Here is a 15,998-nt window from a genome sequence, read left to right as displayed (position 1 = left end):
CAGAGAGAAGTGTGTATTTTGGTGGCAGGGTCCAGCCTGGTTGGTTGAGGAAGGCTGTCACTTCCTGGCACCTGGTGGCCCAGCGGGCCCATCTGTGGGACGACACATTCCCAGTATTAGGGGTGGTCTTATGGGGAGAACTACACACCTACACACACACGTGCACACACACACACACTGGCTGTAGGCCTACAAAACTGCACTATTTGAAAATATTGCTGTTATCTCATCACATTGAAGGCTTCTTTGGAAAGCTCTTTGTGATGTCTCAGATCACATTCTTTAGCAGTCAACGTAAAGCAGAAAAGAGGATTTCTAGTCTAGAGTCTAAAATAGAGTAACAGTTATTTCCATGACAATGGGATCTGATTAGTAAGGATGAACCGTGTCGTTGGGATCCAGATGCAATTTGTGATTGTTGATGAAGTCTGACACTTTCACCCCACCATTGTTCCCGTGAGGAACAAAACAGGACACAGAGACAATAATGAACTTATAATGAATGCAAAATAATTCAAGAAAAGGATTTCACTCGGAGCAGTGAGGTGACTTGACACTGACCCACTGCTTTGAATACGTCTTCAAACCCTATCTATGGAGGTGTCATAAATGCCTTTCACTCACGCGTTCTCTTTTAATTTTTTTTGTTGATACCCGAGAACTCGGTCAATCCGCAGTTGTGAGATGTTCCCATTCCCAACTGCAGGCAGTTGTAGAGAAACGGAAGGTTTCAAAGGACACACATGTATCTGGAGGCTTACAGTTGGGATCGCAGTTCAGTATGTAGCAGGTGTAACATCTTTAAGGGTCTGTCAAGACATGGAATAAGAGGGTAAATATTCCAGGAAGTCCCATTGGAGTCAGACGACCTCTTCCTCAAGGGACACATACTATATTGGTCATATGAGAGAGGCAGTATATAGTCTATGTATAGAAATGATCTACAATGAAATTACATCAAATGAGCATTTACAATGCATTAATATTTACCTTTCCAAGATAACTGCAACATGAAGTTTATTTATTTATTTTTATTTCACCTTTATTTAACCAGGTAGGCTAGTTGAGAACAAGTTCTCATTTGCAACAGCGACCTGGCCAAGATAAAGCATAGCAGTGTGAACAGACAACACAGAGTTACACATGGAGTAAACAATTAACAAGTCAATAACACAGTAGAAAAAAAAGGGGAGTCTATATACATCGTGTGCAAAAGGCATGAGGAGGTAGGCGAATAATTACAATTTTGCAGATTAATAACACTGGAGTGATAAATGATCAGATGGTCATGTACAGGTAGAGATATTGGTGTGCAAAAGAGCAGAAAAGTAAATAAATAAAAACAGTATGGGGATGAGGTAGGTAAAAATGGGTGGGCTATTTACCGATAGACTATGTACAGCTGCAGCGATCGGTTAACTGCTCAGACAGCAGATGTTTGAAGTTGGTGAGGGAGATAAAAGTCTCCAACTTCAGCGATTTTTGTAAGTAAGGAATTTATTCCATTCAATTTATTCACCAAACTTTCCTATTGAAAGGATGTGGCTCAAGATGTCCTCTGGCATATTCTCGCTTTTCCATTCATACCCAATCTCCAGCTTCCTAATGCTCCCCCTTGCAGATAACTGGGAGGTACACTACCTGACCAAAAGTATGTGGACACCTGCTCATTACAAAATCATGGGCATTAATATGGAGTTGGTCCCCCGTTTGCTGCCTCCATTCTTCTGGGAAGGCTTTCCACTAGATGTTGGAACATTGCTGCGGGAACTTGCTTCCATTCAGCAACAAGAGCATTCGTGAGGTCGGGCACTGATGTTGGGCGATTTAGGTCTGACTCGCAGTCAGCGTTCCAATTCATTCCAAAAGTATTTGATGGGTTTGAGGTCATGGCTCTGTGCAGGCCAATCAATTTCTTCCACCCCGATCTCAACAACCCATTTCTGAATGGACCTCACTTTGTGCACGGGGGCATTGTCATGCTGAAACAGGAAAGGGCCTTCCCCAAACTGTTGCCACAAAGTTGGAAGCACAGAATCGTCTAGAATGTAATTGTATGCTATAGCATTAAGATTTCTCTTCATTGGAACTAAGGGACCTAGCCCGAACCATGAAAAACAACCCAAGACCATTATTCCTCATCCACCAAACTTTACAGTTGTCACTATGCATTGGGGCAGGTAGCGTTCTCCTGGCATCCGCCAAACCCAGATTTGTCTGTCGGACTGCCAGATGGTGAAGCGTGATTCATCACTCCAGAGAATGCATTTCCACTGCTCCAGAGTCCAATGGCGGCGAGCTTTACACCACTGCAGCCGATGCTTGGCATTGCGCATGGTGTTTTTAGGCTTGTGTGTGGCTGCTGGAAACCCATTTCATTAAGCTTCCGACGAACAGTTATTGTGTTGATGTTGCTTCCAGAGGCAGTTTTGAACTCGGTAGTGAGTGTTGCAACTGAGGACAGACAATTTTAACGCACAAATGCGCTTCAGCACTCTGCAGTCCCGTTCTGTGAGCTTGTGTGGCCTACCACTTCACGGCTGAGCCATTGTTGCTCCTAGACGTTTCCACTTCACCATAACAGCACTTACAGTTGACCAGGGCAGCTCTAGCAGGGCAGAATTTTGACGAACTGACTTGTTGGAAAGTTGGCATCCTATGAGAGTACCACATTGAAAGTCACTGAGCTCTTCAGTAAGGCCATTCTACTGCCAATGTTTGTCTATGGAGATTGCATGGCTGTGAGAGCAAAATAATTGTGTCAATGTTTTTTTTAATCTCCTATTAATACTAGTCTATTAGCTATATAACTTTTTCAGTTTAAACATTTTATTCATTTAGCAGACACTCTTATTCAGAGCAATTTACAGAAGCAATTAGGTTTAAGTGCACATCGACAGATTTTTTCACCTAATGGGCTTGAGGACCTTTCGGTTACTGGCCCAACGCTCTTAACTGCTTATTGTTGTTATTATATATATATCATCTCTGTATTCTGTTATTTAATTGAATTATTATGTTACATATTTTTGGATTGGTTAACTTGCCACTCAAAGGTCTACTAAGCAGAAACGCGTTGGCGTTTATTTGTCACGCTATTTGAAATATCTCTATCGAAGTGCCAAGTAAATAAAGTTTTATTTAAATCAAAGAAGTTGCTCCTTTCGTTCTTCAAGACTGCCTTGATGGAAAAAGAAAGCTCCACGACTCATTACTTTAGACCTACTTGTGATGGCCATCCAATCGTTTTTTTTCCCTGCCAGCAAGCACAGGCATTCCAATATAAGAAGAATTATCTATTTATTGTTCTCCTTTAGCTCTATCCCAAGAAGGAAAACACATTTTACGCCTCTGCGTTTTTGGTAATGAATACCTTCTGGGTAGGTAGCCACATAACATAGCGTTAAGTCATTGCGACGTGGAGCGTTGTGCTACTATTGTCTTACATTTGTTGGTGGTCTACTGAAAAACTAGGCTATCACTAGAGGGGAGTATTTAGCTTTCTATCTACCGGCCAGACAACAGCGTGACCACAGTGCCGCATTGAATCCGATGTCATTGTGATTTTAATAAGCCTAATGAAATAACAGCGAACGTTATCTTTCATATTTAGGGAAGGCTACACAAATGTTTAATTCAAATTGATCCGAAACTGCTCTCAAGAAACGGGCCAGTAGAATAGAATGAGATTTGGGAAAAGTTCCTAAGTGTTTCCATATATAATTGACTCTTAATTAGGCCTATGATGAGATGTTGCGATAGGGGGCATCACGGGGACAACGGGAGAGTGAGTGCCTTTTGAATGACGGGACGTGCTTTGTCAAATCATGGGGTGAGAGAGGTAGCTGGTAGGCCAATGGACTAACATTAGTTGTTAATCGCCCTACATATAGAAATGGAGTTATCACATGGAATTGTGTAGGCTTCAAGCACACGTTGCAGAGCAGTAGCCTATCTGCATTGTGATGATCAAATCAAATTGTATTGGTCACATACACATATTTAGCAGATGCTTTTTGCGGGTGTAGCGAAAGGCTTGTCTTTCTATTTGGCAGGGTGTTTAAAAAATAATAATTGCTATAGGCTATTGGTTTGAATAAAGGGGTTGTGTCTAATCCCAAAATAAGTCATATATTGCGGCTTCTTGTCAACTTTCTCCACAGCAGTTTATTCACCTTAGCAATCTAGTGAAAAGGGAAAGGAGTGTGTTTAGGGGGCGAGGGTATAGGGGCGGAGGGGTCTGCTTCTGAGCTATTGTTGGGAATACATCCTGCTGTTCCAGGCTGTGCTGATACAGCTCCTATCTGCGCGATTAGCGGATTTTACAATAAACAAGGAGGCAAGGGATTTGGGGGTTAGATACGGACTTCGTACTATTATGACTTTTTTTTCTGTAAACGACTTAGGTTATATATGTAAAATCATGTTGATGCTTTTTTTCATAGCCAGACCAATTTCATTATGCAGCTTTCGTGACATCACTGGAACGAACTGCCAAGAAACCGTTGTAATGCAACCATATGCCGATGCCTTGACTTTATAGGCTACAGCTAATTTTCTGGGATGCTCTGGGCTATATTATACTCAAGACGTGTGGCGTTTAGTGTAAATCCGCTCTTTTCCCAGCAGAACAACCCATTTGAAATCGTACGGTATCTTCATTTTGTCACGCGCGCATTGGGTTCCTTTTGTGGCGCCGGGGCTGCGAACGGAGGAGGTTGAATGTGAAACAATAGAGCGCAAAATACAACCCAAGCACAAGGACGGAAACCCACGACTGAAAAACGCGAGCGCCTGTGACAAAGAACTCAAGAACATGAAGAAGCCAGCCCGCGCTGCACTGATTTGGTTAAAGTAATCACTGGATATATTTCGGGCTACATTGTCTCTTGAAATCCTCTAGTAGAAAACATGAATTCTGCTGAAGCAGCCGAGGAGGGACCGAATGATTCAGATACGGATGCTTTTTTCAAAACCGGTAGGATGAAAGTACAATATTTGAAACCCTTTATTTCAGTGAAGTGAAACGTTTTGATACATGTAATGCTGGACGGGGTAAGCCATTGTCTTGAACCTATGGCAAATCATCTCTTGCCGTAGCCCCAATTGGTCTCTGTTGGAGAACGTGAGTCCCTCGGCTTAGGTACCAGTTCTCAAATCTAATGAGCACTAAAATATACGAAATGTGCTATTCATTGACACTGTGTAAACATTGAATCGAGGACATCTGTAGAATTATGTGATATGTTGTTGTTATAACGTATATCAGATGTGTGTGTATAAGGGACACACTGTTGCTTTTGTTGGACACGTATTTACCTTCTACATTCATTATTGCACCACCTTGAACGCGCAAAATATACTGCCGTGTGTGTGTTGTAAACACTTGTCACCAGAAGAAGCTGACAGCTTGGGATGATCTTGTGCCATCTATCACCCAACACTGGACTGCTCAAATGAGTGGCTGTCGGTTACTGTGGGACTCCATCAGAGGGGAAAGGCAGTTTCTCAAGGAACAACTCTGACACTTGTCATGTTTAGAGACCCTTCCCAGCACCATGTGGGTTTAGGATCTAAGACTGTATTCCTGCCTAGTCTGCTGTGCCTGTCTGTGTGTGTGTGTGTGTGTGTGTGTGTGTCAAACACATTCTGTATGCTCTACTGGAGAAGTGGGACACACCCTGCCTCTCCATCTCAATATAGTCTAGTGCATGGGAATCACACCAAGCTCTGCTAGCACACCCACTAGTTTTCATCTCACATTAATATATATATATATTATATATATATATATATATATAATATATATATATATATATATATATATATATATATATATATGTGTTTTCTTTGTAGTCTATCAGGCAGCCTCCTTAGTAGGGTGGGGAGCAGATGAGAACCAGGAAGTGGGACAAAACACAAGCTGGTGGAAAAGTGGAGCCCCAGCCCCTAAGACATTGTGCCTTTGGCGTCAAGGTGCACGGAACCACAACAGCACTGGCTTCCTCTACACCGAAATGGAATTGAAATGACTCACAGATGGCGAGATCAGTAAAAGCCACTGGCGAGGAATATGACTTTTCTGTGGTGGTGCAGTGGAGACCATGCGAGGACACCTGCTCCTGTTTCTCAATAGGTCTGTCATTGATAGTTCTATTGATACACCATGACAGGACCTACCCTGGGGGCAGGCAGGCAGGGGGGTAGAGACCATAAACCATAAAGGTCCCACTCAACCACAGCCCCAACCAGGAGTGGGTGTTTACCACGAGAGAAAGATGCTATGTGGTTGAATGCGCTGTAATCCATACACAACGGCCGGCTGAAAGAGCGCTAAAGTGGGTTTATGTCCTGAGCCACACAGGAGTCTCCATGCCTGCTCATTCAGAGCTTAGAGGTAGATTAACCTTGAATGCAAACTTGAATTCTCCCCTCTTTGTAAAGTGGCTTCTGGAGTAGAAGCCTTTTCTCGCATACAGGACATAGGTCTTTCGCCTGCAAGGTTCACAAAGTCATCAGAGAAGCCTGGTGAAAATGTATTTCTCCCTCCGTCTGCCTTTTCGATATGTAATTAGCCATGGCAGTCACTAGCCATGGCAATCACTTCGCTGGGTAATTTCGCCCGCTTGCACCTGGCTTTTAACAAGTAGTGCCCGAGCAGAGCAAGGGTCATCATTAGTCCAGGTAATAATTGCTGGAGATTGACAGAGGCAAGCTCTTGGATCAATATCTGAATTGCTCGAAGCATTTCAGTCTGCAGGAAATAAGTCAAACTGAGAAGAAACACCAGAGCAGCTGGGTCGGAAGGAACTACTTTAGTTGATTGGACCAACATTGTGAATATGAAGTCTCAAATCAAATCAAATTGTATTGGTCACATACACATGGTTAGCAGATGTTAATGCGAGTTTAGGGAAATGCTTGTGCTTCTAGTTCCGACAGTGCAGTAATATCTAACAAGTCATCTTAACAAATTCACAACAACTACCTTATACACACAAATGTAAAGGGATGAATAAGAATATGTACATATAAAATATATGGATGAGTGATGGCTGTGCGGCCTAGGCGAGATGCAGTAGATGGTATAGAGTACAGTATATAGGTATGAGATGAGTAATGTAGGATATGTAACCATTATTAAAGTGGCGTTATTTAAAGTGACTAGTGATCCATTTATTATGTCCATTTATTTAAGTGGCCAGAGATTTGAGTCAGTATGTTGGCAGCAGCCTCTCTGTACTAGTGATAGCTGTTTAACAGTCTGATGGCCTTGATAGAGAAGCATTTTTTCAGTCTCTTGGTCTCAGCTTTGATGCACCTTTTACTGACCTCGCCTCCTGGATGATAGCGGAGTGAACAGGCAGTGGCTCTGGTTGTTGTCCTTGATTATCTTTTTGGCCTTCCTGTGACATGTAGTTTGCCCCCGGTTGTGCAGACCGCACTACCCTGTGGAGAGCCTTGCGGTTGAGGGCGGTGCAGTTGCCGTACCAGACGGTGATACAGCCCGACAGGATGCTCTCGATTGTGCATCTGTAAATGTTTGTCAGTGTTTTAGGTGACAAACAACATTTCTGCAGCCTCCTGAGGTTGAAGAGGTGCTGTTGTGCCTTCTTCTCCACCCTGTCTGTGTGGGTGGACCATTTCAGTTTGTCCGTGGTGTGTATGCAGAGGAACTTAAAACTTTTCACCTTCTCCACTGCTGTCCTGTCGATGTGTATGGGGGTGCTCCCTCTGCTGTGTCCTGAAGTTCACGATCATCTCCTTTGTTTTGTTGACAGAGGTTATTTTCCTGACACCACACTCCGAGGGCACTCACCTCCTCCCTGTAGGCTGTCTCGTCGTAGTTGGTAATCAAGCCTACCACTCTGGTGTCGTCTGCAAACTTGATGTTTGAGTTGGAGGCGTGCATGGCCACGCAGTCATGGGTGAACAGGGAGTACAGGAGAGGGCTGACAACGCACCCTTGTGGAGTCCCAGTGTTGAGGATCAGCGGGGTGGAGATGTTGTTTCCTACCTTCACAACCTGGGGGCGGCCCGTCAGAAAGTCCAGGACCCAGTTGCACAGGGCGGGGTTGAGACCCAGGGTCACGACCTTAATGACGTGTTTGGAGGGTACTATGGTGTTGAATGCTGAGCTATAGTCAATGAACAGCATTCTTACATAGGTATTCCTCTTGTCCAGATGGAATAGGGTAGTGTGCAGTGTGATGGCGATTGCATCGTCAGTGGACCTATTGGGGTGGTAAGCAAATTGAAATGGGTCTAGGTTGTCAGGTAGGGTGGAGATGATTTGATCCTTGACTACTGTCTCAATGCACTTTATGATGACAGCAGTGAGTGCAACGGGACGATAGTCATTTAGTTCAGTTACCCTTGCTATCTTGGGAACAGGAACAATGGTGGCCATCTTGAAGCATGTGGGGACAGCAGACTGGGATGATTGAATATGTCTGTAAACACACCAGCCAGCTGGTCTGCGCATGCTCTGAGGACACGGCTCGGGATGCCATCTGGGCTGGCAGCCTTGTGAGGGTTAACACGTTTAAATGTTTTACTCACGTTGGACACGGAGAAGGAGAGCCCACAGGCTGTGGTAGCGGGCTGTGTCAGTGGCACTTTATTGTCCTCAAAGTGAGCATAGAAGTTGTTTAATTTGTCTTTGAGCAAGCCGTAGCAAGAAGTAGGCAAAAACTGGGTTTACTAACCAAATTACTAGTCCTAAATTTTGCATTAAAACAAGATGATAAAACCCATTTCATCTCTTACTTTTTTTTGTTGCATTTTCTTAGAACTGCATTGTTGGTTAAGGGCTTGTAAGTAAACATTTCACTGTAAGGTTGTATTCGGCGCATGTGACAAATATCATTTGATTTGATAAAAAAACATATTTTGAGTTACGCAGTTCGTAAGTGGCTATGGGGCGTTGTAGAGGGCTAGCTCCATTCATTATTCAAATCCCTGGCCAGTGTGTTGGTGCTAGAGATGACTGTGGGGTGGAGTGTGTGGTCACACAGCTTGCTCAAATCGGCTAGGGCAGCTGGTTGACCTTAGTGCCCTCAGGACCTTAATTTTCCACTTCATTGTGTGATATAGGACCTGCTCCCTCTCGGGAGACTATGTCTGCATCCCAAATGGCACCGTATTCCCCATATTGTGCACTACTTTTAGAGTACCTATATAGGAAGTAGGGTGCAATTTGAAATGCACAAAATGACAAAGACTGCCTGGGCTGGATGGTCATGATTCTTAATATCTTAGCTCACAGTCATAGTTTGATGAGGGGCTAGCCATTTTATTTCATTTAAAAGCTAAGGTTAACTGTTGATAGCTCCACCTAGGTAATATCAGGGCACTGCAGATGAGGTTCTCTATGCATTCAGGCATGTGATTAATGCGTGGAGATGCACACGAGTACACAAAACATTACAATGTAATTGGCTCCCCAGTGACAGGAAAGATATTGACATTAATTCACACACCTGTGAATATTCCTCGCTTTGTTTTGTTCTTTCTTTCACTTCATATCCCCTTTAGTATAATAAGCATCATTGAAAGTAATAGATTCAATAAATGATCATCATTGCCATCAGCCAATGTATATAGGCTACCTCAGTGCAGTGTCTATTCTTCCAGGTCATGCATTGAACATTTAAACAGTATAGCCTTGTGCCTATGCCGCTTTACCTACCCCCTGCACATCTGCTCTGACCCAACACAATTGCAGGTCTGGGTGTTTTGATCTTGGCACATGAAAGAGAATCTGTGAAAGAGAATGAAACAATGCTGACTGAATGGAGTCATGGTGTCCCTGCAGTCTGAGAGCCAGGCAGGCAGACAGGCAGGCAGGTTCCACCCCGTTGGGACAAGCTTTGGCCTGGGTACTGCATCATCGGGCCGACCCCTCCTCCTGGTAGTCGTACCAGGCCTGGCCCAGCCGGGCCCTGATAGTTAATGACTTCTTTGCTGTGCTGTGCTCCATGCTGCGTGGGTAGCAGCCAGAGGGGAAGAACAATGGGCTCCCATGCCCCCGCTGTCAGCCGGAACATTGGGTGTGTGCTGAGCTGAGGGCCTTCCCCTCTCTTCCCGTCCCCTCTCTCCCTGTCCCTTCTCCCCTCAGCTGGCCAGGCACACCAGGCTCAGTCTACACTGCAATGCACCGTGCCGCCAGGGAGGAAAATGGCTAATTTGCCAACGTAAACCACTGGGGTAATAGAGAGAGTGAGATAATTTTGTGAGGATTATTGAGTCATGATCTGACATGGAGGAGGGAGTAAAGAAGAGGGCGAAAGAGGGATGTCCCCCACTTCTAAAAGCAGCAGGCTCCTCACCGTTCATGACGAACCATATGCTGTCAGTGTTTTGTTGGGGGCGGGCTGGTTGGTTAGTCTGAGAGGGTAATGGAGGGAGATCTTATTAGCTGATCCATCACTGCTGCTGCTGGAATATCAAGGCTTTTAGAGAAATTGACAAAGTAGTCGAAGCAGCTCCCTAAGGACAGCATCTGGGCAATTCCACGGTAACAGCATCTGGGCAATTCCACGATAACAGCATCTGGGCAATTCCACGGAAACAGCATCTGGGCAATTCCACGATAACAGAATTGCGCTGAGACTCAGATTTTTCACTTAAAATGTATGCCAAACAAAACCGTTGATTTCAAAGTTTAACAAACTGTACAACTCTATGCACAAGGACTACTTTTAACAATTTTACACTGACAATTTGACAACAAAAAAAAACATGTTCTGGAAGAACTGTGCGAATGCAAAGTTTGGTAACAGAATTTCAGTTAAAATCTCCTTCAGTTTTTTGTGTCCACGTTTCTAAAAACTGTTTAATATGTGCTCTGAATTAAGATTGAACGATTTCTGAATGGGGTGTTAGCTATGACATGACACATTGACTTTGAAAAAATCTATTTCGGTTATTGAACTACAGTAAGTGAAGTGGATTTACACCCGGTAACGTAATTGCGGTAACAGAATTTCATCATGGGTCCCTGATCTGTAGTACACAGATGCATAATTATGGATATGAACATCATTCTCTTCATGGTGATATATCCTATATAGGTCCACAAAGTTATAAATATGCATTATCCTCCTTTGCATATTTGGGTATTATTCTACACAATGGCTATTATTTTAATGAGATCTGTCCCCAAACAAGACCATATTTGGTTGGACCGGACCGGAATCCGAAACGATCATAGACGTCTATGTTTCACAATATTGGACATCAAAGTACAGCACAGTAGAGCTCAGTAGACTACAGTAGAGAATAGTACAGTGCAGTTCAGTATAGTACATTATAGTGTACTCAACTCTAGTGTGCTCTACTATGTAGGTTACTGAACTCTACTGTATTGTGTTGTCCAAACTTGTGAACCCAACTGTGGTTTGTGACTACTATGATTTCCCGTTCTAGCCGTTGCAGAAATTCCATTACCGATTTGGTAACGGAATTGACAGTTTTAACCACATAGTAATTCATAAACAACATTTATATGCGTAAAAACACTAGAACTAATTGATAGGTCTACCTTTACTTGTTACTTTGGGGAACTTTTCGTTATCCTCTCTCCTCATGGCTCAGTGACTCCAGCCAGTGAGCGACAAAGAAATGTTGGTAAACGGAATTTACTTCAACATGATTGTGTTTTGATGTATTTCTAATACATTTGTAATACTTTTTTCTGGTAGATGTTTTCTAAGACCTCTTTTTCAGCTGTTTGACCAGAAATCAAATCCTTTGCATATTCCACATTTTTCAGATGGAAAATGGTTGAAAAATGTACACTGGGTCAGGGTTTCTGTCAGGAAAATGTGTTGCTGGATATTTGACCTGCAGCATTTTAATTTACCAGGCATTTGAGAAATTTACCCATATGCATTGGGTGCATAACCTGATTAGGGCGTCCACCCACGGTGCTCAGAATGACAGAAATCACATTTATATTATGGTAATTCATATTAACTGGACATGCAAGTGGAGAATGCAACCATGTGTGTTCCTTACTGAATTCTGATGTGCACTCTTTGAAGACATCAGAGTAACTGTCCACATGTACTTTTCCTCAGCCTACAAGACGAGTAACGAACAGTCAAATCACTAGCCTATGTCAATCTACTATCCCCCGTAGTAGAAAAGTCTACCTATTCTATTGGTCAGCTTGTCGAGAAAGAAATAGCCTATTCCAAACAGACATCTTGGGCAGTTTGGGATGATAGATCCCAAATTCATACAACCAGTAGGCCTAGGATACATTAAAAAATATATATATTTTAAAAATGTCTGATGCAACAGATCAGAATGTTTAGCTTAAAATGTTGATATACTATCATTTCTTCACATTATAAGCGCAGTAATGCGCACAAGGCAGTAGGCTAGGTGGGAATCAGTGGAGGCTGGTGGGACGGAGCTATAGGAGGACGGGCTAATTATAACGAATGGAGTCAAAGGACGTTTACATACATTTGATGTGGTCGATACGTTCCATTTATTCCATTCCAGCCATTACAGTAAGCCCGACCTCCTATAGCTCCTCCCCTGGCTCGAATGTTCATTCCATAATGCAATTAGCAGGAAAACACTCACGTCAAAAGGGCATCATGCGAGCGGTTTCATGTGACAGAGATGAAAATATCCGTTAGGAATTTTGAAAGAGGGTGGATCTAATGTGCAACAACTATCATGGGTTGCTAATATGACTAGGATAGTGGGCTACTGGACGATGAAAGAAAGATGATGTAAAAATAATTGCCTCCACGGATATGGTCTGATTTTGGCTAGGCTGCTTTGAAGTAAAGTAACACATGCCTCATAATACATATTAAAAAGTTCAGGGTTCAAACACTTACATATATGTTTTCAAAATGCATACTGCCTCCAGCTCATTGTAAAGTGGTGTGTGACGCGCTGATGAAACCTGCCTTCCGCTGCCTATGTTTGCTGTTTGAGATGCTGTAGCAGGAGCTCTCGCACTGTCTGACAGATTTTCCGCTCAAAGGCTCTGTATCTGTATACTGTACGCGTGTGATAAATAAGATACATATCCAATATACTGTCCAATATACATGTCGAATGTATTTACATCGACTGGTATTTCCATCAATGAATAAGCTAAAAAGCATTATTTCCCAATGTTGTTTTTTTTCTCCCGGACAATTGGCTGGTGGCAATTTCATTTATCGGCTTTTCAATTTTATCAGCCAAAAGCCGGCTATTACCGGCGAACAGAAACCCTGCACTGAGTGCACAAAACATTAAGAAAACCTGGTCTTTCCATGATATGGACTGACCAGGTGAATATAGGTGAACGCTATGATCCCATATTGATATTACTTATTCAATTCAATTCTATCAGTGTAGATGAAGGGGAGGAGACAGGTTAAAGAAGGATTTTTTAGCCTTGAGACTATCGAGACATGGATTGTGTTTGTGTGCCATTCAGAGGGTGTATGGGCAAGACAAAAGATTGTGTGCCTTTGAACGGAGTATGGTAGTAGGTGTCAGGCGCACCGGTTTGTGTCAAGGTGTTCTTTAATCTTTTGTACACTCAGTGTACATACACGTTCATTTCAAAACAATATAGACTCTTAGCTTTCATTAGACACCCAATTTGACATGCTTCCATGAACTTCAGATGTTGGTGCACATAGGTGTTTTCACGTGGATATTGCCATCTGTGTATATTCTGATAAAGAGTCTAAATACCTAACAGGGGCGGCAGGGTAGGGCAGGGTAGCCTAGTGGTTAGAGTGTTGGACTAGTAACTGAAAGGTTGCAAGTTCAAACCCCCGAGCTGACAAGGTACAAATCTGTCATTCTGCCCCTGAACAGGCAGTTAACCCACTGTTCCTAGGCCATCATTGAAAATAAGAATTTGTTCTTAACTGACTTGCCTAGTTAAATAAAGGTAAAATTAAAAAATAACAGGAGTTTAGGTTTTCTTCTACCTGATTGTTTATCAGTAGTGGCTTTTGTTGAGTTTTAGAGGGTTGTTGAGTTTCAGAGGGTGGTTGGGCTTCAGAGGGTTTCATTGCCATTTTCGACCATCATATTTCCGCGTCATATTTAATACGTGTGCTGCTGCACAATTTAAAGCAGCCATTTCAGCAGTCATTTCAGTCATGACATTTCAGTATGCCTAAAGCAACGCAGTGAGATGACGGCAGTAAAGGGTTACGTCTCACAGAGACCATTATCCATTTCCGCTGGGAATCTACATGACTAACTCATTCTGAACAAATCTCAATGTAATTGGTGCTGTGATAACTCTACATTTGTATTGAATGAATGTTAAATGAGTGTAGGCCTACTTTCTAATCTAGATATGTATGGTAATGGAATTTTGTAACATTTTGGGTACTTTATTCATTAAGGTATCAGTGTCTGCACTGTTAATGGCATGGGTGCTTGGGACTCCACTCTGACTTATGATCTACAGGCTGCATCTCACATGGCACCCTATTCCCTATATAATGCACTACTTTTGACCATGGCTCTAGTCAAAAGTAGTACACTAAATAGGAAATTGGGTGCCATTTGGGACATGGGCTTAGCAACCAGTTAGACCACTTGCTCAGCCTTTCTATGCTGCCCAGTTTAATGTATTTTATATCCACTCAAGTGGTTAGGCCTATATCATTATTTCTCTCTCTTGTCCATGAAGTCTCAAGCGTTTTGAAAAACTCTAGAGAGGAAATGTAGCAAGGCCTCTGAGATTGAAGATGGAAAGCATACTGGTAACTGCCAAAATAATAAATAATTACAAGCAGGTGTTTACACACAGGTGTGATTCTTGAGTTTAAATTTTTATTTTATTTTTTTTACCTTTATTTAACTAGGCAAGTCAGTTAAGAACAAATTCTTATTTTCAATGATGGCCTAGGAACAGTGGGTTAACTGCCTGTTCAATTAAGCAATTAACATCCCATCATGCTTAGGGTCATGTATAAAAATGCGGGGCAGTGCATTATTTTGGCTATCACGGCTATGCCCCATAGGATAACAATGCCCCCATCTGAATGGTTTGATAAGCAAGAAAACAATCTAAACCATATGCCATGGCCGTCTCAGTCACCAGATCTCAACCGAATTTTATACTTATGGGAGCCTGACGAGCCGGCGGGAGCCTGACGAGCCGGCGGGAGCCTGATGAGCCATTCCACCACGGCCTTTGTGGAACGGGTAAGGGTTGTAACTTACCTCTGGGCAGGTTCCTAGGAGCCTTACACTGAGCGCACACCGAGCAGGAGAAAACATAAACCCTCACACCCTTAGCCAAAGTGGGCCACCAGTACTTCCCACCAAGACAGCGCACCGTCCGACCGATCCCAGGATGACCAGAGGAGGGTGACGTGTTTCAATAGATCAGCCGGTCGCGGACAGCAGACGGAACGTACAGACGCCCAGCTGGACACTGGAGAGGAGCGGGCTCTGCACGTAACGCCTGCTCAATGTCTGTGTCCAGCTCCCACACTACTGGTGCCACCAGGCAAGAGGCGGGGAGTATGGGAGTGGGATCCATGGGCCGCTCCTCTGTGTCATACAGCCGGGACAATGCGTCTGCCTTAGTGTTCTGAGAGCCTGGTCTGTAAGAAAGAGTGAACACAAAACGGGTGAAAAACATGGCCCACATTGCCTGGCGAGGGTTCAGTCTCCTCGCCGCCCGGATGTACTCCAGTTTGCGGTGGTCAGTCCAGATTAGAACATGGTGTTTAGCCCCCTCAAGCCAATGTCTCCACGCCGTCAAGGCTTTGACGACAGCCAACAGCTCCCGGTCCCCCACATCATAGTTTCACTCCGCCGGGCGGAGCTTCTTCGAGAAGAAGGCACAGTGGCGGAGCTTCGGTGGCGTACCCGAACGCTGAGAGAGCACCGCTCCTAACCCAGCCTCGGATGCGTCCACCTCCACTATGGATGCCAAAGAGGGATCCGGATGGGCCAGCACGGGAGCCGAGGTAAACAGAGCCCTCAGGTGACTGAATGCC

The 15,998-nt window shown here is 43.6% G+C and overlaps 1 protein-coding gene across 2 annotated transcripts in view; it reads left to right on the top strand.

Moving 5' to 3' along the window:
* Window positions 1-4,255: 4,255 nt before the first annotated feature.
* Window positions 4,256-15,998, top strand: part of LOC112234140 (kalirin-like) — a 263,265-nt gene continuing 251,522 nt past the window's right edge. For both annotated transcript variants that reach the window (XM_024402137.2, XM_024402136.2), the window contains exon 1: window positions 4,256-4,978. In XM_024402137.2, the coding sequence (XP_024257905.1) occupies window positions 4,912-4,978 (67 nt within the window). In that variant the 5' untranslated portion in view covers window positions 4,256-4,911. The remainder of the gene's footprint in view (window positions 4,979-15,998) is intronic.

The sequence above is a fragment of the Oncorhynchus tshawytscha genome, linkage group LG03 (genome assembly GCF_018296145.1).
Source record: "Oncorhynchus tshawytscha isolate Ot180627B linkage group LG03, Otsh_v2.0, whole genome shotgun sequence".
In the NCBI taxonomy this organism is placed as follows: domain Eukaryota; kingdom Metazoa; phylum Chordata; class Actinopteri; order Salmoniformes; family Salmonidae; genus Oncorhynchus; species Oncorhynchus tshawytscha.
Note: the sequence above shows the minus strand (reverse complement) of the source record. Positions and strands in the feature narration are given on the sequence as shown.